The sequence below is a fragment of the Prionailurus viverrinus genome, chromosome A1 (genome assembly GCF_022837055.1).
Source record: "Prionailurus viverrinus isolate Anna chromosome A1, UM_Priviv_1.0, whole genome shotgun sequence".
In the NCBI taxonomy this organism is placed as follows: domain Eukaryota; kingdom Metazoa; phylum Chordata; class Mammalia; order Carnivora; family Felidae; genus Prionailurus; species Prionailurus viverrinus.
The window spans coordinates 117376958-117402237 of NC_062561.1; the positions used below are offsets into that span (position 1 = coordinate 117376958).

The following is a 25280-nucleotide window of genomic DNA, read 5'->3' on the forward strand; positions in this document are numbered from 1 at the left end:
TTCTTTCTTCTGCCTACTCAAATCTGATGTTCTGCCCCTGTGGTGAATTTTTTTCATTTTAGTTATTGGATTTTTCAGCTCTAGAATTTGTTTGGCTCCTTTTTGTAATTTCTGTCCTTGTGTTAGCATTCTCATTTTGTTCATATATCATTTTCCTGATTTCTTTTACTTCTTTGTCCACATTTCCCTCAACTCTTTTGGCATATTTAAGACAGTTATTTTAAAGTCTTTGTACATTAAGTGTAACATCTGAGCTTTCTGAGTCAATTTCTGCCAATTAATTTTGTTCTTTTGAATGTTTTACTGTTTTTTTTGTATGCCTTGCCATTTTTTTTTGAACATTGGGCATTTAGCTATTATGTGTTAAGTCTAGAAATCAGGTTATACCACTTTCCCTGTACTTTGATAGTTTTTTAATTGCTAAAGGCTATAGTAGACTTTTTGCTTTGAGACTTTCCCAAACTGTTTTTCAAAAACTATTCCTTGTCGAGTGTGATCACTGAAGTCTCTGTTTTCATAGCTCATGTTTTGTTAATGTTTTGAAAGAGATTCCTTGAATGCTGGGAGCTGAAATGAACAAAGAAAGAAGCAAAAAAAATTCATAAGAGGAAAAAAGAGAACAGCCACCTCTCCCAGTATTACCAGATTGGCTCTATGTTGAGGTGCTTCTTCATCACTTAGCTGGTCTTGGCTTGTTCTGTGCCTAGGGATCAACCCAAGATGATAGTTTACGGTCTTCTCAGGACATTTCTGAGCATGCATCTTTCCTGGGTATGCACCTGGCTTTCTAAATTCTCTCATATGAGGAACTTTTTTTGATGTTTTTCAAAAAAAAAAGTCAGGTGGGGAGAGCTTGAGAGGCTCAGTTGGTTAAGTAGCCAACTCTTGGTTTCAGCTCAAGTCATGATCTCACGGTTTGTGGGTTTGAGCCCTGTGTAGGGGTCTGTGCTAACAACATGGATCCTGCTTCGGATTATCTCTCTCTCTCCCTCTCTCTCTTCCCCCCCACACTTGCACATGTGCACTCTCCCTCTCAAAATAAATAATAAAAAGATTTTTTTACTCCAGCTTCTCTTTCAGGTCTCAGATGATCTTTTGTTATGACTCCATGCATAATCTTTTGCCCCAGATGTCTGGGGGTTTCAAGTTTACTTTGTAGTTTTGTGAACCAGTGCCTACCACTTTTCCAACCTGTACTCTGATTTACCTGAAAGAGAAAAGTGCCTTCAGTCCTTTCAGCATCACCTAAGCAGGTTAGAACAGCAAATCCAATAACTTGCAAGTAAGTCCTGCTGTGCTCTATCTGGTTCAAGGGAGGCAACTAGAAAGTGGGCTGCCATCTGTTCATGAGTAAGTTTAATGATCCATCAGGGAAGAGGTGAGGCAAAGATGAGTAAAACACAAAGATTTTCTACCATTTTGAAGATGGCTTTTTACTGATGGGGTATTTGCTTGATTGCTCTAAACATTTGAATGTTTTCCAGAGTTCCTATAAGGTTGGCCCAGACAGCTTCTTGTTGTTTACTTATGATGTTTCTGTGGTGGAATGAGAACTTGGAGCTTTCTAGGCTACGTTTTTGCTGACATCACTCCTGATTTTTAAATTAACTTTCACATTTGAAATAATTGTACATTCATATGTACAGTTGTAAGAAATAATAATCCACTCTACCCTTTACCCTCTTCCCCCAATAGTAAGGTCTTGCAAAACTATAGTTCAATAACACATCCATGACATTGACATTGATATAGCCAAGATACAGAACATTTTCATCATCATAAGTATCCCTTTGATTGCCCTTTTATACTCACACCCACTTCTTTGTTAACCCTTGTAATCACTAATCTGTAATCTATTTCTAAAATATTATCATTTCAAGAATGATACATAAATGGAATCATGCGTTATGTAACCTTTTAGGATTAGGTTTTTTCCTTCACTTGGCATAGTTCTCTGGAAAATCATCCATGTTTTGTATGTATCAATGGTTAGCTCCTGTTTATTACTGAATACAATCCCATGATATGGATGTACCATAGTTTGTTTTATTATTCTTGCACTGAAGTATATCTGCATTGTTTTCACTTTTCTAGATACTGTGAATAATTCTGCTAACAACATTTTTGTAAAGGTTTTTGTGTGAACATGTTTTCATTTCTCTAGAATAAAAGCCCAGGAGTACAATTATATGTATATGTTTCTTTATTATTTTTTAAACGTTTTCTTTTTTTAAATCTTTAAAAATGTTTATTTGTGAGAGAGAGACTGAGCATGAGTGGGGGAGGGGCAGAGAGGGAGATGCAGAATCTGAGGCAGACTCCAGGCTCCGAGCTGTCAGCATAGAGCCTGTCAGCATAGAAACTTGAACCCACAAACTATGAGATCATGACCTTAGCTGAAGTAGGACGCTTAATCAACTGAGCCACCCAGAGCCCCTGTATGTTTCTTTAAAGGAAATCTGCTTAACTGTTCTCCAGAGTGGCTGTGATATTTTTCATTCTCACTAGGCATGTATGAGTGAGCTACTTTCTCTACATTCTTGCTTACATTGATGTCACAATTTTCATTTCAGCCATTCTGATATTTTTTAAAAATTTAAATCCAAGTTAGTTAACATATAATGTAACAATGATTTCAGGAATAGAATTTAGTGATTCATCACTTACATGTAATGCCAAGTGCTCATCCCAACAAGTGCCCTCCTCAATGCCCATCACACATTTTGCCCACCCCCCCAACACCCCTCCAGCAAACCTCAGTTTGTTCTCTGGATTTAAGAGTCTCTAATGGTTTGTCTCATTCTCTGTTTTTATCTTATTTTTGCTTACCTTCCTCTACATTCATCTGTTTTGTTTCCTAAACTCCACATATGAGTGAAATCATATGATATTTGTCTTTCTCCAATTGACTTATTTCGCTTAGCATAATACACTTTAGTTCCATCCACGTTGTTTCAGATAGCAAAATTTCATTATTTTTTTAAATTTTATTTTTAACATTTATTTATTTTTGAGACAGAGAGACAGAGCATGAACGGGGGAGGGGCAGAGAGAGAGGGAGACACAGAATCAGAAGCAGGCTCCAGGCTCTGAGCCGTCAGCCCAGAGCCCGACGCGGGGCTCGAACTCACGGACTGCAAGATCGTGACCTGAGTTGAAGTCGGACGCTTAACCGACTGAGCCACCCAGGCACCCCAAAATTTCATTATTTTTGATTGCTGAGTAATATTCCATTGTATATATATACCATATCTTCTTTATTCATTCATTAGTCGATGGACATTTGGGCTCTTTCCATATTTTGGCTCTTGTCGATTGTGCTGCTATCAACATTGGGATGCATGTGCCCCTTCGAATCAGCATTTTTGTGTCCTTAGGATAAATACCTAGTAGTGCAATTGCTGGGTCATAGGGTAGTTCTATTTTTAATTTTTTGAGGAACCTCCATACTATTTTCCAGAGTGGCTGCACCAGTTTGCATTCCCAACAGCAGTGAAAAAGGGTTCCTCTTCTCTGCATCCTTGCCAACATCTGTTGTTGCCTGAGTTGTGAATTTTAGCCATTCTGACAGGCGTGAGGTGGTATCTCATCATGGTTTTGATTTGTATTTCCCTGATGATGAGTGATGTTGAATATTTTTTCATGTGTCTGTTAGCCATCTGGATGTCTTCCTTGGAAAAGTATCTATTTATGTCTTTTGCCCATTTCTCTTCACTGGATTATTTGGTTTTTGGGTGTTGAGTTTGATAAGTTTTTTTAAAATAGATTTTGGATACTAACCTTTTTTCTGATAGGTCATTTGCAAATATCTTCTCCCATTCTGACAGTTGCCTTTTAGTTTTGCTGATTGTTTCCTGTACTGTGCAGAAGCTACTTATCTTGATGAGGTCCCAATAGTTCATTTTTGCTTTTGTTTCCCTTACCTCTGGAGACATGTCAAGTAAGAAGTTGCTTTAGCCAAGGTCAAAGAGGTTGTTGCCTGTTTTCTCCTTTAGGATTTTGATGGCTTCCTGTCTTATGTTTCATCCCTTTTGAGTTTATTTTTGTGCATGGTGTAAGAAAGTGGCCCAGTTCTTCTGCATGTCGCTGTCTAGTTTTCCCAACAGCATTTGCTGAAGAGACTGTCTTTTTTCCATTGGATATTCTTTCCTGCTTTGTCAAAGATTAGTTGGCCATACATTTTTGGGTCCATTTCTGGGTTCTCTATCCTGGTCCATTGATCTATGTATATGTCTGTTTTTGTGCCAGTACCATACTGTCTTGATAATTACAACTTTGTAATACAGCTTAAAGTCTCAAATTGTAATGACTCCATCTTTGGTTTTCTTTATGTAGATATAGATATAGATATAGATATAGATATAGATGTGTATATATATATATATATATATATATATATATATATATATATGGTTTATTTATCTTTGAGAGAGACAGAGACAGCATGAGTGGGGTAGGGACAGAAAGAGAGACAGGGAGGGAGAGAGAATCCCAGGCAGACTCCATGCTATTAGCACAGAGCCCGATGTGAGGTTCAATCTCACCAAACTGAGAGATCATGACCTGAGCTGAAACCAAGAATTGGACGCCTAACTGACTGAGCCAGCCAGGTGCCCTGGTTTTCTTTTTTCAACATTACTTTGGCTATTTGGGGTCTTTTGTGGTTCCATACAAATTTTAGAATTTGTTCTAGCTCTGTGAAGAATGCTGGTGTTATTTTGATAAGGATTGCATTGAATGTGTAGATTTTTTTGGGTAGTATCAACATTTTAACAATATTTGTTCTTCCAAGCCATGAGCATGGAATGTTTTTCATTTCTTTGTGTCTTCAATTCCTTTCATAAGCTTTGTATAGTTTTCAGTGTATAGGTCTTTCATGTCTTTGGTTAGGTTTATGGCTTGGTATTTTATGGGTTTTTGTGCCTCTGTAAATGGGATCGATTCCTTGATTTCTCTTTCTGCTGCTTCATTATTGGTGTATAGAAATGCAACCAATTTCTGTACATTGATTTTATATCCTGCAACTTTGCTGAATTCATGGATCAGCTTTAGCAGTTTTTTGGTGAGGTCTTTTGGGTTTTCCACATAGAGTATCATGTTGTCTGTGAAGAGTGAAAGTTTGACTTCTCCTGGCCGATTTGGGTGTCTTTTATTTCTTTTTGTTGTCTGATTGCTGAGGCTAGGACTTCCAACACTGTGTTGAATAACAGTAGTGAGAGTGGACATCCCTGTCATATTCCTGACCTTAGGGGTAAAGCTCTCAGTGTTTCCCCATTGAGGATTATATTAGCTGTGGGTCTTTTGTATATGGTTTTTATGATCTTGAGGTATATTCCTTCTATTCCTCTTTTCTTGAGGGTTTTACCAAGAAAGGATACTTTGTTTTGTCAAATGTTTTTTTTCTTAAAATAAATTTTTAAATATTTACTTGGATTTGAGAGAGAGAGAGAGAGAGGGAGAGGGAGAGGGAGAGATGGAGATAGATAGAACGGGGAGGGGCAGAGACATGGAGACAAAATCTGAAGCAGGCTCTGAGCTGTCAGGACAGAGCCTGACACAGGGCTCGAACTCACAAGTCGCAAGATCATGCCCTGAGCCAAAATCACATGCTTAACCAACTGAGCCACCCAGGCACCCTTCAAATGCTTTTTCTGCATCTGTTGAGAAGATCATGTGGTTCTTATCCATTCTTTTATTAATGTGATGTATCACATTGACTGATTTACAGGTATTGAACCAGCCCTGCATCCCAGGAATAAATCCCACTTGATCGTGGTGAATAATTCTTTTAATGTATTGTTGGATACAGTTTGCTAGTACATTTTGATAGTTTTAATTTGCATTTTCCTAATAGCTACTGGTGTTGGAAATATTTTCACATATTTATTTGCCATCTGTGTACTTTTGGTAAAATGTCTTTGCCCAGGTTCTAATAAGGCTGTTTGATTTTCTAGTATTTAGTTTTGTGTGTCCATTATATATTGTAGATACAAGTTCTTTGTCAGATATGTACTTGCAACAATTTCTCCAAAATTTGTAGATTTTCTTTTCCGGCTCTAAATGTGGCATTTCATAGAATAAAAGTTTTTAAATTTTGATAAAGTTCAATGTATCAATTTTTCCTCTTAAAGACTGTGCTTTTGGTGTCAGATCTAAGAATTCTTTGCCTTCCCTTAGATGCTACAGATTTTCTTCTCTCTATATATATATTTTTAAGTTTTAGTGTTTTATATTTTACCTTTATGTTCACAATCCATTTAGGGTTTTTTGTTTGTTTTTGTAGTTTTTGATCCACCACATTTTTGTTATTTTATTTGTTTGTTTATGTTGAAGTACAGTTGACACACAGTTTTACATTAGTGTCAGGTGTACAGTACAGTGATTTGACAATTATATGTTATCCTATGCTCAGCACAGGTGTAGGTATCATCTGTCACTGTAGAATGCTGTTAAAATACAAATTACTGTATTCCTTATGCTGTACCTTTCATCTCCGCAAGTTGTTCATTCCATAGCTGGAGTCCTGTACCTCCTATTTCCCTCCTGATCCATTTTGAGTTATTTTAGTATAAGATGTGAGACTTAGGTCAAGGCAACAGTGGTGGTTTCTTCCTCTTCTTCTTCTCCTCATCTTTCTCCTCCTCCTCCTTTTTCCTCTGCTACTTCTGCTTCTTCTTATTGCCTAACAAAGTCCAATTGCTCCAACACTGTTTATTAAAAAGCTTTCTTTTCTGCATTTAATTGTTTTTCATCGTTGTCAAAATTTAGTTAGTTGGGCACATTTTCATGGATCTATTTCTGGATTCCTTATTTTGGTCTGTTGACCTACAGGTCTATTCATCTGTCAATAACATAGTCTTGGTTTCTCTCATTACATAATAAGTCTTAAAATAGGATACACTCATTCCTTCTCCTTTTTCCTTGTTTTTGAAAGTTGCCTTAGGTATTCTAGTTCCATTGCCATTCTATATAATCTAATTGATAGCTACAGAAAATGTTTTCTGGGATTTTGGTAAGAATCATGTAGTCTTTATATTAATTCATGGAAAATTTACATCTCCTTATGATATGTTGAGTCATCCAATTCATGAACACAGTCTGTCTCTACATTTATTTATTCTTCAGTTTTTAAAATCAGTAGTGTTTAGTTTACTGAATACAAGTCGTATACATATTTTGTTACATTTATACCTAAATATATTTTTTGAGTGAATGTGAATGTAAATTATATTTCAAGTTTAATTTTGGTGTGTATATTTTCACTGTTAGTATGTGTAGGTACAATTCATTTAGTATGTTTATCTTATTTTTTTGTGATGTTGCCAAATTCACTTACTCTGGGAGTTTTCATTTATTTATTTATTTTTGATTCCTTGAGATTTTAATGTACACATTTATGTCATCTGTAAATAAGGACAATTTTATTACTTTCTTTCTCATCTGTGTGCCTCTTATTTCCCCCCCTCCTGTTTTTTTTTTTTTTTTCTTTATTCCACAGGCTAAATCTTCCAGCAGTAGGCTAAACAAGAGTAGTGAGTTCAGGTCTTTGCTTTGTTCCCAGTCTTAGGGTAAAAACTGGGATTCAATCCTTCACAATTAAGTATAATGTTAGCTATAGGTTTGTCATGGATACTGTTTATCATGCTAAAGAAGTTTCATGGTTTCTGAGAAGTCAGGTGTAATTCTTATCTTTTTTTCCTCAAGGGGTAAGGTGTTATTTCCTTCTGGCTTCTTTCAGGACACCGATTTCAGAAAATATGTGACTTTCTGTAGTTTGAAATGGATATGCCTTTATGTAGATTTTTTAAAAGCATTTATAGTCCTAAATTATCTGAGCTGCATAGATCTGTGATTTGGTGTCTGCTATTAATTTGAGGGAAATTCTCAGTCATTATTATTTCAAATATTTCTTCTGTTCCTATCTCTTTGTTCTCCTGGTATTCCAATTATGTATATGTTATACCACTTGTAGTTGTTTCACAATCATTGGATATTCTATTCTGTTTTTTCATTCTTTTTTTGTCTTACCTTTTTGGTCTTTGATGATTCTATTTATATATCTTCTAACTGAGAGATTCTTTCCTTACCCATGTCCAGTCAACTAATGATTCTATCAAAGACATTTGAGATGTAATCAATAATAATAAAATTATTATTTCTGTTACAGTGTTTTTATCTCTAGCATTTCTTTTTGGTTCTTTCTTATTATTTCCATTTCCCTCTTTACATTTCCCACCTTTCCTTAATGCTGTCATCTACTTTATTGATTAGAGCCTTGAGCATATTAATCATAGTTGTAAATTCTTGGTTTGATAATTAAAACACGCCCTTGCCATATATGGTTCTGATATTCATTCTGTCTCTTCGAATTGTGGAGTTGTATTTTGTTTTTGTTTTGACTTTTGGTATGTCTTGTAATTTTTTCTTGATAGCTGGACAGATGTGCTGGGTAGAAGAGACTGCTATCATGTTCCTGTAATAGTATGGTAGTGAGGAGTGCAGAGAGGGGAGACATTCTACATTTCTGTGATGAGGTTTCAATCTTTTAAACTTTTTGTTTTAATTTACTTTGAGGAGGAATGGGCAGAGAGAGGAGAGAGACTCCCAAGCAGGCTCCATGCTACCAGTGTGGAGCCATATGTGGGACTTGATCTCACAACTGCAAGACCATGACCTGAGCCAAAATCAAGAGTCGGACGCTTGACTGATTGAGTCACCCAAGCGCCCCAGGTTTCAATCTTTTATTGAGCATATGCTTCTGGACTGTGAACTTCCCAAGTTTTCTCACTGCTCCCCACCCCCAGGTGAAACAGGATGGTTACAGTGTACTGGAATTGGGTATTTTCCCTTTCCCTCATGGAAAGCTAGAGCCTTCTGGAGCTGGATATTTTCCTTCCCTCAGAACAGTTAAGCTCTGATAATAACTCAATAGGTTAGCCTCTCATTAATTAGTTTCCCCTCACGAAGACTCTTTATAAGAAGAGCAGAATGCTCTGGATATTTCAAAATGGTTCCTTTTCTGCTCCCACTGCCAGAAGCATGAGAGGATTTTTCTCTTTCAGACTCTGTGAGAGTCTGTCCATGTTCCTGGAAGTAAATCTCAAAATATCACGATTCCATGACTGTTTCCCCCTGGAGTTTTCAATTCTCAGACTTCTCCATACTAAGTCTCCAGTGATTCATCAATTATAGTTCAGATTTCCCTACTCCAGCACTGATTACCACAGTGATTTCTCCTCTTGAGTCTCTGTACCAGTAAGTTGTGACTCCCTATATCTCCCTGTGACTCTCTTATCTTTGGGTCATTGATTTTCCCAGTGTCCTCTCATCCACCCAACTTTTACACATCCAACAAGAGTTGTTGGTTTTCCAGTCTGTTCAGCTTTTAACTTGTCAAAATGGAGTGGTGATTTCCAAGCTCCTTACATTCAGAACTAGAAACTGTAAGTCCTTGAAAATATTTTTTATTTTTATGAAGTCTAATTTGCCTATCTTTTGTTTTGTTGCTTATGCCTTTGATATCATATTCAAGAAATCACTGCCAAAACCAGTGTCATGCAGTTTTTGCCCTATATTTTCTTCTAAGAATTTCATAATTTTAATCTTATATTTAGGTCGTGGATCCATTTTGAGTTCATTTTTGTATGTAGTGTTGGGTAAGGTTATAACTTCATTCTTTTGCATCCTGTTTTCCCATCAACATTTGTTGAAAAGACTCTTTTTTCTCCCATTGAACAGACTTGACACCTTTGTTGAAAATAATTTGACCTTATTTATATATGAGGATTTATTTCTGGAATCTCTATTCTATCGGTCTATGTTTGTCTTTAGGCCAGTGTCTTTAGGCCACACTATTTTGATTACAGGAGCTTTGTAATAAGTTTTAAAATCAGGATGTATGAGTCCTCCAGCTTTGTTCTTGTTCAGGATTGTTTTGGCTGTTTGAAGTCCCTTGAGATTCCATATGAAATTTTTTTTTAATTTTTATTTTTTAACATTTATTTATTTTTGAGACAGAGAGAGAGCATGAACAGGGGAGGGTCAGAGAAAGAGGAAGACACAGAATCTGAAACAGGCTCCAGGCTCTGAGCTGTCAGCACAGAGCCCAACGCACGGCTCAAACCCACAGACCGCGAGATCATGACCTGAACCGAAGTCAGACGCTTAACCGACTGAGCCACCCAGGCGCCCCTCCATATGAATTTTTAAATGAGATTTCCTATTTCAGCAAAAAACATCATAGGGATTTTGATAGAGATTACATTAAACCTATAGATCACTTTGAGTTGTATTGACATCTTAAGTCTTTCAATCAATGAACATGAGATCTCTTTGCATTTGCTTATATATTCTTTAATTTCTTTCAGAAATGTTTTCGTTGGGGCACCTGGGTGGCTCATTTGGTTAAGTGTCCAACTTTTGACTTTTGGCTCAGGTCATGATCTCACAGTTCGTGGGTTTGAGCCTCATGCAGTCAGCATGGAGCCTGCTTGAGATTGTCTCTCACCCTCTCTCTTTCTGCCTCTCCCATTTGAGCATGCGTGTGTTCATGTGCTCTCAAAATAAATAAATAATCTTTTTTAAAAAAGTGCTTTTGTTGTTTTCATCATACAAGTCTTTCACCTTGGTTAAGTTAATTCCTAAGTATTTTATGATATTATGAATGAAATTGTTTTCTTAATTTCCTGTTCAATTGTTCACTTTTAGTGTATAGTGTTGCAGCTGATTTTCGTGTGTTGACTTTGTATCTGCCACTTTGTTGAATCCATTTATTGATTTTAAGTTCTCTGTGCAATCTTTAGGGTGTTCTATATATGAGATTGCATCTGTGAACAGAGATAATTATACATCTTCTTTCCCATTTTGGATGCCTCATTTTTGGGGAGAGGGCGGTTATTTGCTCTGGCTAGAACTTTCAATACTTTGTTGAATAGAAAAGGTGAAAGCAGGTCTCCTTGCTTTGTTCCTAATCTTAGAGGAACAGCTTTCAGCCTTTCACCACTGAGTATGTTTGCTGTGGGTTTTTCATGTATGGCATTTTATTATGTTGAGGTGGTTTCCTTCTATTCCTAGGAATCTGAGTGTTTTTATCATGAAAGAATGTTGAATTTTGTCACATGCCTTTTCTGCATCTATTGAGATTATCATGTGTTTTTTTCCTTAATTCTTTTAATGTGGCTTATTACATGGATTATGTATACTGAATCATCCTTACACTCCACAAATAAATCCCACATGCTCATGGTGTATAATCCTTTTAACATGCTGCTGAATTCAGTTTTCTAATATTTTTTTGAGGATTTTTTTTGGAGGAATCAGTGTTCATGAGGGAAGTTGATCTGTAGTTTTCCTTTCTTGTAGTGTCTTTGTCTGCCTTTGGTATCAGGGTAATGATGGCCTAATAGAGTAAGAAAGTGTTCCTTCCTCTTTATCTATTTGGAAAAGCTTGAAAAATATCAGTATTAGTAATCTTTTAGTAAATTCACCAATGAAGCCATTGGGCAAGGGCCTTTCTTTGTCAGGAGATTTTTAAAAATTACTGATTCATCTTTTTACTAGTTATAGGTCTATTTGGATGATGTAGCTATTTTCTCTGTGCTTACTGTGGACATTGCATTTAATATCTTAAATTATAGTACTCTGAATTTGTACCAGCTTAAACTCAATAATATACAAAACACTCTGCTATTTTAACAGCTCTCTCTGATAACAAAATTTCCAGTCATTTATGTCCGCATTTATTTTTTCCTTGAATATAATATCATGTAGCCTTTTATTTTCATAATAACTACCATGATAATGCAGTCCATGGTTAACTATTTTTTAAGTTTCAATTAAGTGTCATATGATCATTGTAAATGACATTTTTCTTATACTGAGAATATATTCAAATCCAACAATTTTCATCAAAATAAAGAGGATGAAACATTACCATATGGCTTATGGTTGAGATTATATTTAAAGATCACTGTAATTCCCAACATTAAAACATGATAATTTATAGTTTTCAGTAAATAGAGATATGTTTTAAAAGGCAAAATAAGCTTTTAACTGTAGAAAACAAAGTATATTTAATTCAACAGTTTTATGTTTGGAATATCTGAATGACAGCAAATTGCAGTTAGCATTATTCTATGTATTCTTCACAGTAATAAAATGCATAAAAGGAAATTTATACCACATTAAACTACCTTGTACATTAAAATATTGACAGTATTGTCTAAATCTATTAGCATTTAAAAAAGTATCAAGTTCTGAATTTGCTTCATTTCAAGAATAAGAGGGTACTGATGTATCTTATATTCCTGTACCTTTGTAATGAGGCAATTACTACATTGGAATTGCTATTAAAATTATAATCTGTTTTTTTTTTAAATAACATCATGTTTCATCTACATTTTAATTATCAAGTAAACAGTGACTTAGGCTTTCTGATTAGGAACTTATATGAATCCTTATTTATATTAATATCCTTAAATATCCATGGTACTTGAAGTAAAAATGTTAAGGCCATCCTTTTTAAAGTAACTTGTGATAGTTTATTCAGATCACATTTATTAGTCAAATTTTGATGTAATTATGGGGTTCTGATTATAAATTGCACTAAAGTTGAAAGAGAAGTTTAATAGGTTTTTCTCAAATAGTTTTTTTCTGAAAACCTAATCTTCACTTTAGATTTACATTTAAAAATTTGACTACAGATTATTATAATATTCTCAGATATGTGTAATTGACATTGATTCAATGTTAATTTTATTCTTATTGACATATGACAATGACTTAATAAGAAAATAAGGTGCAGCAAAAATTTGACATAGGAATAAAGATCCAAGGGACACTAACTTAATTTGAAATAATGACTTTTAGAGGCGAAAGTTATTAGTTCAGCACTTAGATGTTATATAACAAGAACAAAGGAAAATGTCCCAAATTTCAATATTCTAAGATTTCAAGTATCAAAAAGTGATGTCGCTGTTCATAAACACTGAAAAAATTTTCAATGTATTTCAGAAAATTTTCTAAAAATATCATAAGTAAGTTCCTGGTAATATTATTTTAAAAATTAACAGACACAATATCCTAGAATAAGGTGAACTTTAGTGGCCAAAGTGTTTTATTTTAAAGCTCCAGTATTCAGTTACAAATATTTAATAATAAAAACATGAGCTGATAAATTGTTTTAAATGAAAAGATGTAAGGTTATTGGTGAATATTTCGATTTTCCCAAAATCTAATTGTAATATATTTGTGACCACTGCTAAAGGACAGTATTGAATTACATACTCTTAAGTGAGAGTGTACAGTCTTTAAAAGACATAATTGAAAGTGATTGCATTGAATAAATTGCAAATGAATATATAGCCTATTTTGGAAATCAATGAAGAATCTACAATCTACAGCATTAGCCACATGATGTCGCTGTATACCACAAAGTCTTGTCAATGTTAATGTTTAGATCACCAAAAACTAAGGGAGGAAGCTCCATTTTGTTACAGCCTGAGAGAAGACAAAAACAGGGGACATATTATTCAAGATATAAAGTAAAGAAAGCATGATTTGGAAGTGAGAGTGGTACCAAAGGTGTAGTGGTTTTGCGATGCTGTTTCCTAGGCAAGGAGGCAAGGGAGCCCAGCGCCTGCTGCTCTTCGTTTTGTTCCTCGCAGCCTGGAAGACTGGGAGTGGTCAGGTCCACTACTCGGTCCCGGAGGAGGCCAAACACGGCACCTTCGTAGGACGCATCGCGCAAGACCTGGGGCTGGAGCTGGCAGAGCTGGTGCCACGCCTGTTCCGGGTGGTGTCCAAAGGGCGTGGGGACCTTCTGGAAGTAAATCTGCAGAATGGCATTTTGTTTGTGAATTCTCGCATCGACCGCGAGGAGCTTTGCGGGCTGAATCTGGAGTGCAGCATCCACCTGGAGGTAATTGTGGACAGGCCGCTGCAGGTTTTCCATGTGGAGGTGGAGGTGAAGGACATTAACGATAACCCACCGGTTTTCAGAGGGAGAGAACAAAGGTTATTTATTCCTGAGTCTAGACTGGTGGATTCACGTTTCCCGATAGAGGGTGCTGCTGATGCGGACATTGGGACCAATGCTCTAATAACTTACACCCTCAGCCCCAGTGATTATTTCTCTTTGGATGTACAGGCAAGTGATGAACTGAGTAAGTCACTTTCACTTGAATTGAGGAAATCTTTGGATAGAGAAGAAACACCAGAACTTCGTTTATTATTGACGGCCACTGATGGGGGCAAACCAGAGCTGGAAGGTACAGTTCAGCTGCTGATCACAGTGCTGGACGTTAATGATAATGCCCCATTGTTTGCCCAGGCTGTGTATAGAATCCATTTATTAGAGACTACAGCAAATGGAACATTAGTGACTACATTAAACGCCTCTGATGCCGATGAAGGTGTAAATGGCGAAATTGTCTTTTCCTTTGGCAGTGATGTTCCCCTAAACATTCAAAAAAACTTCAAAATTCATTCCAGCTCAGGAGAAATTAGGCTAATTGGTAGACTGGATTATGAAGAAACAAAATCTTATGAAATTCATGTAAAAGCAGTTGATAAAGGAAGTCCTCCAATGTCAAATCACTGCAAGGTTTTAGTGAAAGTGCTAGATGTAAATGATAATGCTCCACAACTGGCAGTCACATCTCTGTCTTTGCCGGTCAGAGAGGACACCCCACTCAGCACCGTCATTGCTTTTGTTTCCGTGTCCGACCGCGACTCCGGTGTCAACGGGCAGGTGACCTGCTCTCTGATGCCTCACATCCCCTTCAAGCTGGTGTCCACCTTCAAGAATTACTATTCGCTGGTGCTGGACAGCGCCCTGGACCGCGAGAGCGTGGCGAACTATGAGCTGCTGGTGACCGCAAGGGACGGGGGCTCGCCTTCGCTGTCGGCCACGGCCAGCGTGTCCGTGGAAGTGGCCGACGTGAACGACAACGCGCCGACATTCGCGCAGGCCGAGTACACGGTGTTCGTGAAGGAGAACAACCCTCCCGGCTGCCACATCTTCACGGTGTCCGCGCGGGACGCGGACGCGCAGGAGAACGCGCTGGTGTCCTACTCGCTGGTGGAGCGGCGGGTGGGCGAGCGTGCGCTGTCGAGCTACGTGTCGGTGCACGCGGAGAGCGGCAAGGTGTACGCGCTGCAGCCGCTGGACCACGAGGAGCTGGAGCTGCTGCAGTTCCAAGTGAGCGCGCGCGACGCGGGCGTGCCCCCGCTGGGCAGCAACGTGACGCTGCAGGTGTTCGTGCTGGACGAGAACGACAACGCGCCCGCGCTGCTGCCGCTGCCTGGGGCGGGCGGCGCGGGCGGCGCCGTGAGCGAGCTGGTGTGGCGGTCGGTGGGCGCGGGCCACGTGGTGGCGAAGGTGCGCGCGGTGGACGCGGACTCGGGCTACAACGCGTGGCTGTCGTACGAGCTGCAGCCGGCGGCGGGTGGCGCGCGCAGCCCGTTCCGCGTGGCGCTGTACACGGGCGAGATCAGCACGACGCGCAGCCTGGACGAGGCGGACTCGCCGCGCCAGCGCCTGCTGGTGCTGGTGAGGGACCACGGCGAGCCGGCGCTGACGGCCACGGCCACCGTGCTGCTGTCGCTGGTGGAGAGCGGCCAGGCGCCCAAGGCCTCGTCGCGGGTGTTGGCGGGCGCCGCTGGCGCGGAGACGGCGCTGGTGGATGTCAACGTGTACCTGATCATCGCCATCTGCGCGGTGTCCAGCCTGCTGGTGCTCACGCTGCTGCTGTACGTGGCGCTGCGGTGCTCGGCGCCGCCCAGCGAGGGCGCGTGCGGGCCGGGGAAGCCCACGCTGGTGTGTTCCAGCGCGGTGGGGAGCTGGTCGTACTCGCAGCAGAGGCGGCAGAGGGTGTGCTCTGGGGAGGGTCCGCCCAAGACCGACCTCATGGCCTTCAGCCCCAGCCTACCTCAAGTTCCAGGCTCCGCAGATGAAAGACAACAACCCTCAGAGTCAGAACACTTAGGAAAGGTGAGTCTTTTCCATCGATTCTAGAATTGTTCTATTTCCTTTGTTAATGATTCTATTTTGATTCATATTTGCTTATTTTTTTTATGAAATTTATTGACAAATTGGTTTCCATACAACACCCAGTGCTCATCCCAAAAGGTGCCCTCCTCAATACCCATCACCCACCCTCTCCTCCCTCCCACCCCCCATCAACCCTCAGTTTGTTCTCAGTTTTTAACAGTCTCTTATGCTTTGGCTCTCTCCCATTCTAACCTCTTTTTTTTTTTTTCCTTCCCCTCCCCTATGGGTTCCTGTTAAGTTTCTCAGGATACACATAAGAGTGAAACCATATGGTATCTGTCTTTCTCTGTATGGCTTATTTCACTTAGCATCACACTCTCCAGTTCCATCCACGTTGCTACAAAAGGCCATATTTCATTTTTTCTCATTGCCACGTAATATTCCATTGTGTATATAAACCACAATTTCTTTATCCATTCATCAGTTGATGGACATTTAGGCTCTTTCCATAATTTGGCTATTGTTGAGAGTGCTGCTATGAACATTGGGGTACAAGTGGCCCTATGCATCAGTACTCCTGTATCCCTTGGATAAATTCCTAGCAGTGCTATTGCTGGGTCATAGGGTAGGTCTATTTTTAATTTTCTGAGGAACCTCCACACTGCTTTCCAGAGCGGCTGCACCAATTTGCATTCCCACCAACAGTGCAGGAGGGTTCCCGTTTCTCCACATCCTCTCCAGCATCTATAGTCTCCTGATTTGTTCATTTTGGCCACTCTGACTGGCGTGAGGTGATACCTGAGTGTGGTTTTGATTTGTATTTCCCTGATAAGGAGCGACGCTGAACATCTTTTCATGTGCCTGTTGGCCATCCGGATGTCTTCTTTAGAGAAGTGTCTATTCATGTTTTCTGCCCATTTCTTCATTGGGTTATTTGTTTTTCGGGTGTGGAGTTTGGTGAGCTCTTTATAGATTTTGGATACTAGCCCTTTGTCCGATATATCATTTGCGAATATCTTTTCCCATTCCGTTGGTTGCCTTTTAGTTTTGTTGGTTGTTTCCTTTGCTGTGCAGAAGCTTTTTATCTTCATAAGGTCCCAGTAATTCACTTTTGCTTTTAATTCCCTTGCCTTTGGGGATGTGTCGAGTAAGAGATTGCTACGGCTGAGGTCAGAGAGGTCTTTTCCTGCTTTCTCCTCTAAGGTTTTGATGGTTTCCTGTCTCACATTTAGGTCCTTTATCCATTTTGAGTTTATTTTTGTGAATGGTGTGAGAAAGTGGCCTCGTTTCAACCTTCTGCATGTTGCTGTCCAGTTCTCCCAGCACCATTTGTTAAAGAGGCTGTCTTTTTTCCATTGGATGTTCTTTCCTGCTTTGTCAAAGATGAGTTGGCCATACGTTTGTGGGTCTAGTTCTGGGGTTTCTATTCTATTCCATTGGTCTATGTGTCTGTTTTTGTGCCACATATTTGCTTATTTTTAATCACTATCCGATTGTGCATTATATGGTATGAAATAGAGATGCATCTTGCACTGAGAACAATTTAATTTAAATGATTTCCTTATTTTCACATTTTGTTTTTTTCATAATTAAATCTGTTCATGAATAATAGGACCTGAAGGATTGAAAAACACTTAAGCTAAATTTGAAAACTTATTACCTGTAAGTAATTTTTTTCTCAAAATTAAAAAAGTTCATAACTGGAAAAAATTTAAAGAGTATGAATATATAATGCATATTTCCTATTTACATCATCTATCCATTCTGTCAGAATATATTGGAATAGGACTATAATGTATATCTGGATGTTTTCTAAATTATTCTTTCAATCAAGAATTCATTTGTCTTTATCTGTTTATGCAACAGGTAATAAATAAAGTTTTCATTTCCTTGTACTTGAAAGCAGCCTGAATGGATCTTTTATTGCCAGGACCTGCAAAAATACCTATCAGGGGTGCCTGGGTGGCTCTGTCAGTTAAGGGTCTGACTTCGGCTCAGATCATGATCTTGTGGTTGTTGGGCTTGAGCCCCATGTTGGGCTCTATGCTAATGGAGCCTGGAACCTGCCTCCCTCTCTCTCAGCCCTTCCCCTGCTCATGATCTCTCTGTCTCTGTCAGAAATAAATAAACATTAAAAAAAGTTTTCAAAAATACCTATCATAGATCATTACAACACATGACATCACTTGGGAATAATTGCTCATGATACATATTTCTTTCAGGGGTCACATAGCTTGTGATTTGGAATAAAGATTTCACACTTGCAAAATCTTTAGAGTTTTAAGGTACAATAGTAAGTTCCCTGAGGAAAGAACCCCCTTTCAATTTTGTTAAAATATCTTAACACTATAAAAATATCTTAACATTTACGAAATCACATTGTGGGTGGCCAGGTAGTGGGAGTTTTTTTTACATAAAAGTGGAGAGTACCCTAACTCAGGTGTTATGTTACTGGGTTGCTCAGTCATCCTTCCCAGTATCACTATCACCAGGCTAATGTGTACAGGCCTCCCACTGTGCAGAGACTGACCACCCGCCTCTGGCACCAAACTGTGCCCATGATAACATTTTCCACAACTGTGAGCTCACTCACTTTCTCCTGGCAGCATCCCTATAACTAATGAAGTTGGAGTTTTCCCAAAAAGTAAAGACTGATATTGAATGACTACATTTTAATTGGAAATTCCTGTGTTGGGTAGTTAAAACATAAACTTGAAAAGTAAATGTTACACTTGGAAAAGAATTTAAACACTTCAAAAGAAGATGTGTTGGGGTGAAATAACTGTCTAAAACTGTCTTCTATTTGTTTTTTAGCTATATGCTGTTTTTTTCCCCCATATGTATGTGGATATTGGTGAATTGTAGAAATAACTTCCACTAAGTGATCTGGGTCTTATCCATTTAACAGGCCAGATATTCATTTTCATCTGAGATCTGCTTTTAAAGGAATTGAAAAGTTAGGTGGGGAAATCTTTTAAGGATAGTCTGTTTCTACAGTAAACTTCTTAGCTGCTAAGAGTTGATACGCCTCAAAATTTAGGGAGTGTATATTTCCTGAGAATCAGAAATGTTTATCTGAGGCTTTACGGAGAAAAAGAAATGGTTTGAGCAAATAAGGAGGAACTCCTTTTTTGGGAGGAGTCATCCTACCTAGAGTCTCATATCTACTCACTACTTTCTTGGGACTTGTGTGCAGAGTATGACTGGTCAGGTGGAATCTGTCCTACTAGAAGTCTGGCCCCTACCTTTGTACTACAGACAAATGGTAAGCTTTGAAAACTATATCCAGGTATACCCAGAACTCAGTTTTTCACTAAGAGGGAATCACAGTCTATCACTGTACAAATTGTTATTGGTTATTTTTTAATTTTAATTTTTTTCTTACTGATTTTTTATTCCTTATTTACATTTTTAAATTAAATTGCCTAAGGAGATGTCTAAGTGAGAGTAGATATTATTCACTGATACTTTATCCACACATCAGCTCAATCTTCTAGACTCATAGTTCCTTTAGTATTACCTTCATTGCCTATAATCATTATACTCTGTCATTAATTCCCTGTGGCATTCTACTTTGCAATTAGTATACTCTTAAATGTCATGAAATATATAGTATTATAAGTTGTCAGAGGTATTCCATTAATATGTTTTAAAATTTTAATTCTGTATCTTTTTAAAACTACTGCCTTTCAAGATTCTTCAAAACACTTGACATATAGATGCCTATAATTATTTCCTAGATCCATGCTTTTCCAATATAATTCTTAAATGTTTAGTGAACTAGTTCTTGAACACGTGAAATGTTCTTTGTGAACTAGTACAGTAGAATCAATTAGAAATTATGTAAGTTTGATATTAACACATATCATTAATGTAACTTGTTTAGTTACTCGAGATAGTTTAAAATAATCTTTTATCCATTAAAACATTAATTGAACCTACCCTATGACCCAGCAATAGCACTGCTAGGAATTTACCCAAGGGATACAGGAGTACTGATGCATAGGGGCACTTGTACCCCAATGTTTATAGCAGCACTCTCAACAATAGCCAAATTATGGAAAGAGCCTAAATGTCCATCAACTGATGAATGGATAAAGAAATTGTGGTTTATATACACAATGGAGTACTACGTGGCAATGAGAAAGAATGAAATATGGCCCTTTGTAGCAATGTGGATGGAACTGGAGAGTGTGATGCTAAGTGAAATAAGCCATACAGAGAAAGACAGATACCATATGGTATCACTCTTATGTGGATCCTGAGAAACTTAACAGAAACCCATGGGGGAGGGGAAGGAAAAAAAAAAAGAGGTTAGAGTGGAAGAGAGCCAAAGCATAAGAGACTCTTAAAAACAGAACAAACTGAGGGCTGATGGGGGGTGGGAGGGAGGAGAGGGTGGGTGATGGGTATTGAGGAGGGCACCTTTTGGGATGAGCACTGGGTGTTGTATGGAAACCAATTTGACAATAAACTTCATATATTGGAAAAAAAAACCCAAACATTAATTGATAATTTATTCTATTCTGAATGTGAATGATAAAATACGAGTTAAGTTGCAATCCTGGCTTGCGTTCAATGAGTACATGGGAAAAAAAAGCTGGTATGAAAACTTTTCCCCTAATACTTAAATCATGTGTTTGATTTTATTTCAAGAGGCTCTGACTATAAGCAAAGCTTTTGACATGCTTTTACCTCTCTAAAGTCAACCTCTGCCCATGAATTTTCTCTGCTCAACTTGCAAATACCCAAAGAACTCATGCCTCTTGCTGAATTCTCAGAAACTTTTAGAATATTATATTGTCTCATCTTACATACGTTGAATGGTGAATTATGTTCCAAAGTTACTTTTCTCTCTCTATTGATTAGTTAAGTCACCAAAACTTTCAAGTCACAGCTTTTTAAAAAACTGGAATCCATAAATTCATCTAGAGCAGAGATCATTAAAAACACAATGATCTCATATTGCAATCATTTTCAGATATACAGGTAAATTGAAATGTATAAGTGGTGTGGAAATTTAAAAAACACATATACTCTTACTTGGTATGATATGAATGTAGCAAATATCTAAATCACACAGTATTTTCATTTGTAAAAAACAAATTTACAAAAGAACTGCACTGTAAAAAACTGACTTCTGGCATCTTTTATAAATAACAGTTAAGACAGACAACAAGGGTATAATTATTGGATAAAGCACACAAGAGTGCATTATAAACATTCCATAAATAAATAAATAAATAATGTAAATTAACAATTGCCATCATAATATAGAAGTAAATATGTATGGATAGATGGATATGTATATACACATACTTTCAATGCCTCAATGTTTTGGTGGTCATGAATATCAAAGGCCTGGTTTTGCTATAAAATGTAGACTTCAAGGCCAAGTGATAAAAGTTACAAGTTTAGACTCACATTGAGATCCCACCCAAACATCAACAATTAATATCACTTTTAAGTTACTTAACTGATATCTGTTTTCACTTCCTTGTTGGTAAAAAGTGAATTGTATTGATACCTAGCTTGGAAGGTTGTTGTGAGAATATAATGGGATAACCCTATTATAACCCCATGCTTGTCACATGGGGAATATTTCCAATAGATGTCCACTACTGTTATAGCATTAATCACTATTCTATTCTTTTTAACTTTATGTCATGGATTGGAATATTTGGAAGTGATGAATTAGTATAAAAGCTATAAGGATATATATTTTTTTAATATAAAGAATTTGAAAAGTGCTCGGAGGATATTACAACGAAAATAGAAATTTGGGGAAAGTTCAGACCCAAGTAGTAAATTTATTTAATACTTACACGTTTAGCCACATGATGTCGCTGTCCACCACAAGGTGTTTCACCACAAAAGAAATACATCATGCATTACATACTCAGTTGCTGCTTTTCCCCATCCTCTGTGAAATACGGGCATGGTAAGATTATTTAAGAAAAACCGAGGAACCCAAATTATTTTTTAAAGTTTGGATCGATGCAAGAGTGACCCAATATTTGGAAAAGGCTTGCAGTGATGTTTTCATGGAGAGAAGAAGGTTCAGGAGCCCGGCAACTACTGCTTTCGCTTCTGCTCCTCACAGTCTGGGAGGCTGGGAGCGGCCAGGTTCACTACTCAGTCCTGGAGGAGGCCAAACACGGCACCTTCGTGGGGCGGATCGCCCAGGACTTGGGGCTGGAGCTGGTGGAGCTGGTGCCACGCCTGTTCCGGGTGGCGTCCAAAAGCCATGGGGACCTTCTGGAGGTAAATCTGCAGAACGGCATTTTGTTTGTGAATTCTCGCATCGACCGCGAGGAGCTTTGCGGGCGGAACCTGGATTGCAGCATCCATCTAGAGGTGATCGTGAACAGGCCGCTGCAGGTTTTCCATGTGGAGGTGGAGGTGAAGGACATTAACGACAACCAGCCGGTTTTTCCAATGGCAGTAAAAAAATTGTTTATTTCTGAATCCCGGCCGCCTGGTTCTCGGATTCCGCTAGAGGGAGCATCAGATGCAGATATTGGAGCGAATTCTTTGTTGACCTACAGTCTTAACTCTAATGATTATTTTACCTTGGATATTAAAAGAAATGATGAGGATATTAAAACTCTTGGACTCGTGTTGAAAAAACTTTTAAATCGAGAGGACATTCCTGAACATCACCTAGTAATAACGGCAGTTGATGGTGGGAAACCAGAGCTCACTGGCACTACTCAACTGAAGATCACCATTCTAGATGTAAACGACAACGCCCCAGAGTTTGAGAGAACTGTCTACAAAGTGAGTTTATTCGAAAATGCTCCAAACGGTACCCTAGCAGTGACTGTTAACGCCTCTGATTTGGATGAAGGAGTAAATAAGGAAATTGTATATTCTTTCAATACAGACATGTCATCAGATGCTTTGTCGAAATTCCACTTAGACCCTGTTAATGGATACATCACTGTAAAGGGTAACATAGATTTCGAGGAAACTAAGTTATATGAAATCCAGGTAGAAGCGACAGATAAAGGAAATCCTCCAATGGCAGGTCACTGCACGGTTCTGGTGGAAATTTTGGACACCAATGATAATGTACCTGAGTTGGTTATCAAATCACTGTCATTACCTGTATTAGAAGACGCTCCCCTCGGCACGGTCATCGCCTTGATCAGCGTGTCCGACCGTGACTCCGGAGTCAATGGGCAGGTGACCTGCTCTCTGATGCCTCACATCCCCTTCAAGCTGGTGTCCACCTTCAAGAATTACTATTCGCTGGTGCTGGACAGCGCCCTGGACCGCGAGAGCGTGGCGAACTATGAGCTGCTGGTGACCGCAAGGGACGGGGGCTCGCCTTCGCTGTCGGCCACGGCCAGCGTGTCCGTGGAAGTGGCCGACGTGAACGACAACGCGCCGGCATTCGCGCAGGCCGAGTACACGGTGTTCGTGAAGGAGAACAACCCTCCCGGCTGCCACATCTTCACGGTGTCCGCGCGGGACGCGGACGCGCAGGAGAACGCGCTGGTGTCCTACTCGCTGGTGGAGCGGCGGGTGGGCGAGCGTGCGCTGTCGAGCTACGTGTCGGTGCACGCGGAGAGCGGCAAGGTGTACGCGCTGCAGCCGCTGGACCACGAGGAGCTGGAGCTGCTGCAGTTCCAAGTGAGCGCGCGCGACGCGGGCGTGCCCCCGCTGGGCAGCAACGTGACGCTGCAGGTGTTCGTGCTGGACGAGAACGACAACGCGCCCGCGCTGCTGCCGCTGCCTGGGGCGGGCGGCGCGGGCGGCGCCGTGAGCGAGCTGGTGTGGCGGTCGGTGGGCGCGGGCCACGTGGTGGCGAAGGTGCGCGCGGTGGACGCGGACTCGGGCTACAACGCGTGGCTGTCGTACGAGCTGCAGCCGGCGGCGGGTGGCGCGCGCAGCCCGTTCCGCGTGGCGCTGTACACGGGCGAGATCAGCACGACGCGCAGCCTGGACGAGGCGGACTCGCCGCGCCAGCGCCTGCTGGTGCTGGTGAGGGACCACGGCGAGCCGGCGCTGACGGCCACGGCCACCGTGCTGCTGTCGCTGGTGGAGAGCGGCCAGGCGCCCAAGGCCTCGTCGCGGGTGTTGGCGGGCGCCGCTGGCGCGGAGACGGCGCTGGTGGATGTCAACGTGTACCTGATCATCGCCATCTGCGCGGTGTCCAGCCTGCTGGTGCTCACGCTGCTGCTGTACGTGGCGCTGCGGTGCTCGGCGCCGCCCAGCGAGGGCGCGTGCGGGCCGGGGAAGCCCACGCTGGTGTGTTCCAGCGCGGTGGGGAGCTGGTCGTACTCGCAGCAGAGGCGGCAGAGGGTGTGCTCTGGGGAGGGTCCGCCCAAGACCGACCTCATGGCCTTCAGCCCCAGCCTTCCACCCGGTCCCATTGGCGGGAATAGAGAAGAACAGCTGGATGTAGATGTTGATCTTTCTGCCAAAGTGAGTACAGATTTTTAAATCCTTTCAAAAATCGTTTTTTATTCTTCAATGTTTCTGTTCTTTTGGAAACTTACGTTTTTGGTGTTAGAGTTTTCCAGGGTTTTGTGGTTAAAATATTTGAACTCCTTGTGACAAATGTTTTGAACTGAATTAGCAATAAGTACTGAGAGCCAAACTTGTAGTGTTGTTGTTGTTGTTGTTGTTGTTGTTGTTGTTAATAGGTGCAGTAGTAGGATTATTTTATTGCTAAAGATAGAAACCAAATATATTTTCTTGGGTGAATTGTATCGTTTAGAATATTTGACTCCAATTGTGTTTTACTAATCCTTGCACAATGCTTCAATAGATTTTGCCACTTTTTTTTTTTGGAATTCCTACTAGATGTTAGTCCAAATGTCACTGGTTCATTTTATGAGTTCACCCATAAATGCTCACCACTTCTTTTGGTTAATATATCCTTAGTTTCAAATATTAGTTTACTAAGCCTGTTGTCTGTATGAAGCCTCTTTTACTCATTTATTCATTTGTCTGAAGTCTTAGTTCCTTGTTTTTACTTGAACATGATTCATTTTAGTCCTTGTGCTCACATTCGGTAATACGTTGTATTGTGGCTAGTTTCTCAGTTGGGTAAAGAAAACCACACACACACCAGAATAATAATTTTATTGGTTTAGAATTGTATCTTTAGGAGCACCTGGGTGGCTCAGTCGGTTAGTGTCCGACTTCGGCTCAGGTCCTGATCTCGTGGTTTGTGAGTTCGAGCCCCACATGGGGTCTCTGCTGACAGCTCAGAGCCTGGAGCCTGGAGCCTGCTTCTGATTCTGTGTTTCTTTCTCTCTCTGCCCCTCTCCCGCTT

The 25280-nt window shown here is 39.9% G+C and overlaps 2 protein-coding genes across 2 annotated transcripts; both read left to right on the top strand.

Annotated features, from left to right (window-relative positions):
- Positions 1 to 13597: 13597 nt before the first annotated feature.
- LOC125176743 (protocadherin alpha-1-like) lies at positions 13598 to 16015 on the top strand. Its single transcript, XM_047878547.1, has one exon. The coding sequence runs from the start codon at positions 13598 to 13600 to the stop codon at positions 16013 to 16015; it is 2418 nt and encodes an 805-aa protein (XP_047734503.1).
- A 5857-nt stretch (positions 16016 to 21872) lies between these two features.
- Positions 21873 to 24442, top strand: LOC125173663 (protocadherin alpha-3). The gene has a single exon (XM_047873081.1). The coding sequence runs from the start codon at positions 22028 to 22030 to the stop codon at positions 24440 to 24442; it is 2415 nt and encodes an 804-aa protein (XP_047729037.1). The 5' UTR covers positions 21873 to 22027.
- Positions 24443 to 25280: the final 838 nt, after the last annotated feature.

Excerpts from the sequence above, each read along its gene's own strand:
- LOC125176743 (XM_047878547.1), top strand. The coding sequence starts at position 13,598 with ATGCTGTTTCCTAGGCAAGGAGGCAAGGGAGCCCAGCGCCTGCTGCTC.
- LOC125173663 (XM_047873081.1), top strand. The coding sequence starts at position 22,028 with ATGTTTTCATGGAGAGAAGAAGGTTCAGGAGCCCGGCAACTACTGCTT.